This window comes from Eurypyga helias, unplaced genomic scaffold (genome assembly GCF_000690775.1).
Source record: "Eurypyga helias isolate BGI_N326 unplaced genomic scaffold, ASM69077v1 scaffold22901, whole genome shotgun sequence".
NCBI lineage: Eukaryota > Metazoa > Chordata > Aves > Eurypygiformes > Eurypygidae > Eurypyga > Eurypyga helias.
Window position 1 is genome coordinate 123,541 of NW_010229515.1, and position 3,848 is coordinate 127,388.

General features: G+C 43.7%; 1 protein-coding gene across 1 annotated transcript in view; it reads left to right on the forward strand.

The window, feature by feature from the left end:
* Window positions 1-2,855: 2,855 nt before the first annotated feature.
* Window positions 2,856-3,848, forward strand: part of KCNJ5 (potassium inwardly-rectifying channel, subfamily J, member 5) — an 11,326-nt gene continuing 10,333 nt past the window's right edge. The window contains exon 1 of the mRNA XM_010160441.1: window positions 2,856-3,795. Within this exon, the coding sequence (XP_010158743.1) occupies window positions 2,856-3,795 (940 nt within the window). The remainder of the gene's footprint in view (window positions 3,796-3,848) is intronic.

Consider the following 3,848-nt stretch of genomic DNA (forward strand, 5'->3'; position numbering starts at 1 on the left):
GTACTGCACAGATTCATCTGCTTAATTATTTTCAATAACCACCTACCGAGGTTATGCTCATCCTACAATGGCAGAGTTTAAGATTAAACATCAGGAGAAACTATAATGCCACTGAAGCTGTCAGTAAAGTTCATATACAGCAGGAATGTTTCTGCCGTAATGGTCCAGTAGTAAGGTGTTCCTGAAGGTTTCCAGGAAGATTTGACTTGACCTATTGTTAAAGATCAGTAGCATTAGAAAAGTGAAGTTGCCAGTCCCTGGAGTGTTTCAGTTAAAGCAGGTTTCCCTGTACTTTCATTAATGGGCAGTCCCTTTCGCCTGCTTCACCAGAGTGATATTTCTAGGGATTTAGGCTTTTTGATTGTTTTTATTCTATTCTGTCCTTTTTAATATGTTTCCAGATCCTTTTGGTCTCTTTGGTAGGAATCTAAAACATGAAACATTACACTATAGATTAATGTCTTGAAATTTATTCTCTGTTACATACAGTCAGTGAAACTCAGCTTCAAATATAACTTGTATAAAAAATTATCTTTAAAACTGTTTTTTTTAGATTGAAAACATGCAACACTTGCCTGGTTTTACATTTCTACTCCTAGGTTGATCGAAAGATTTTAGACCAAAGCAAAGAAGTTCTTCTCTGTACCCAGTTCTCCTTAGGTCAGTGGATGGAATGCTTCTTTCCCTTTTAAAGAGGGGGGAAAAGAAAAGCGTGTGGTTGTTCGGACTTGCACTTGGCGTAAGCTTCCACGTGTCGTGAAGTGAGAGTCGATCTGTACCCTTACAATGTGACAGCATCTAGCAGGCACTTTGCACGCACATAAATAGACACACACCGTAAGGCCACAGAGAGCCAGACCAATGGTCTAGGAAATTTGAATTTGCAACAGGTAGTAGAAAACGGCTGCAGGTATACCGAAGTATACCATGACCAGCACTGGGGAGTCCTACCTCCAGAGGTGAAAGCAGTAGAGGTAGGGATGAATGTTCTGCCCAAATCCTTGTTGTTGCTGTTTGAGGAAGGGAGCAGCACAGCGCTGGGGTTATCTGTCCCACCTCCAGGATCATATGCAGCGAGGGTAGCTAACCTGGTTCCTCCTAATGTGCCACCCCAGCATCATTAATCCCTATTATTTACCCTTTCCCGTGGCTGCACTGGCTGAGCTCTGGCCCAAACCTTTCAAACCAGGCAACTTTGCCAGCACGAAGAAGCTTTGGGACTGTGCTGTGGACAGATGGCTGGGCTGCCTAGTGAACAGAGCCAGCGGGTATGGTTCCAGCAACAGGCTCTGGCTGCTTCATTGGAGTAATGATTGATGGTGACTTATACAAGGGCTAAGAGTAATTCTTTGCTGTTAACCAGACTTGGCTACGGCAGAATGGAAGTGAAAATTTGTTGCTTCATTTATTCATCCTGCCTCTGCTTCCTTCCCGCCCACCCTTTGTGCTTTTTAATACCGAAAAGATGAAGCTACTTTGCTCAATCTTAAAATTGTCTTTCCCGAGATACCCTTAATTGTATCTCTACACCTTTTCTCATTCACAGACGCATAAGAAGATTAAAGATAGAGGGAGCAGTAATAGATTTAGTTAGGTTTTAATAGGATTTGCAGAGGACAATGCAGAGAATGAACGCCATAGAGAATATTGCTACTCTATCTTTGATATCCCTGAGGCTTCTTAGGTGGTCTTTCACAGAGATTTTGCCTGTGCTCTGCATTCAGAGCCAAGACTCTCATTTTTCAATAGAGCGCGTGTGGTTTTTTTCAAAGGAGTATCTAATCATCTTGGTAAACAGGATGTTCCATTATAACCTGTAAAAATCATTGCAGCCATCGTTTTGTATTATTTTATTTGTATCTTGTTAAGCATAGTCTTGCATGTAGACAGTGGGGGTTTTAATAGCTCTGTGTTACGGTTCTAAAAGCGTCTGGTGTTTTTGTCTAATGTCACACGAAGTAAAGGGGTGGGTTCTGGGATATCTGATTAACAGGAGGCCTGGATTCATCACACCTTCAGACACGTAATTCAAGATGCTAAATTAAAAGCCTGTTTCACATTTGGAGCCCAGGCTCCCGCAATAATTTGTGGAGGGGAGGTGGGTACTTCCAGAAGGTGATTCAGCATACCTGAACTCTGAATTCTCCCTGGAGGTGCCTTTCTCTGCTGACTGCACGGGAAACCTTCATGCATAATTTAGACTTATGTGAGATTTAGGTAGACAGCGGTGTTCAGCGTTTTCTGTTAACTTCTAAGGTTTCTCTTGGTATGCACCCAAAACCTGAGGCATCAAAAATACTCCAGTCCATCCTGAAAATATATGTCGATGTATCTTTACTTTGCTCCTAGTTGTGATCTGAAGCAAATTTTGGGTGTTAAAAAAATCTGTGGACCAAAAACCCAAAAACAAACTCACCACTGTAACGAGGTTTACCTATTTCGTGACTCCCAGACCGTGCTCATCACCATATTTTCCGAGGTTCCAGTAATGCATTAGGCAAAAGTGGCTGGCAGCTGGTTCATGTCTGAAGAGACCGTGTGTTATGAATCAGTATTTAACATCCAGTTCAATGCAGCATTATATTTAGCAAGTGGCTGTTGTGAGAGAAGTGCTGAAGCTTTTCAAAGTGTTTCCCAAAACAATGCTAGGAGGAAAGACATGGCCCTAACAAAAAGCTTTCCTATTGTCAGCCTGTACCAGCACAGGGCAGAGTTTGTCAGTGTAGCATTAATATTTGCAATGTTTGTTGTCCCGGTCGGTCGTAATGGTTCAGACAGTAAAATGAAATGGCTTTTGTCTCAGCTCTTTTCCTCCTCTCTTAAACTTTATTTCTTCGCTCTGCTGCAGCCCAGCCATGGCCGGAGATTCTAGGATCTTCATGAACCAGGACATGGACATCGGAGGCAGATCCAGAGAGCCCAAGAAGATACCCAAACAGGCACGGGATGATGTCCCCATTGCCACTGACCGAACCCGCCTCATATCAGCAGAAGGTAAGAAGCCACGTCAGCGTTACATGGAGAAAAGTGGCAAGTGCAATGTGCACCACGGAAACGTCCAAGAAACCTATCGATACCTTAGTGACCTCTTCACTACACTGGTGGACCTCAAGTGGCGTTTTAACCTTCTTGTCTTCACTATGGTCTATACCATCACCTGGTTGTTTTTTGGGTTCATATGGTGGCTCATTGCCTATATCCGGGGAGACCTGGACCATCTTGAAGATGAGAACTGGATCCCTTGTGTCGAAAATCTCAGTGGATTTGTTTCTGCGTTTCTGTTTTCTATCGAGACTGAGACGACAATTGGGTATGGCTATAGGGTCATAACGGAGAAGTGCCCAGAGGGTATTGTACTGCTCCTGATCCAGGCTATCCTGGGCTCCATTGTCAATGCGTTCATGGTGGGATGCATGTTTGTCAAGATCAGCCAACCAAAGAAGAGGGCTGAAACCCTCATGTTTTCTAACAACGCAGTGATTTCCATGAGGGATGAGAAGCTCTGTCTCATGTTCCGGGTTGGAGACCTCCGCAATTCCCATATTGTCGAAGCTTCCATTAGAGCCAAACTGATTAAGTCCAAACAGACCAAAGAAGGAGAGTTCATCCCCTTGAACCAAACAGACATCAACGTGGGATTTGACACTGGAGATGACAGATTGTTCCTGGTGTCACCTCTTATCATCTCTCATGAAATCAATGAGAAAAGCCCCTTCTGGGAGATGTCCCGCACCCAGCTGGAGAAGGAAGAGTTTGAAATTGTGGTCATCCTGGAAGGAATGGTGGAAGCAACAGGTAAGGACTTGTCAAAAATCAGTCAAAATTTGGGGGGGGGGGGGAAAGGGAGG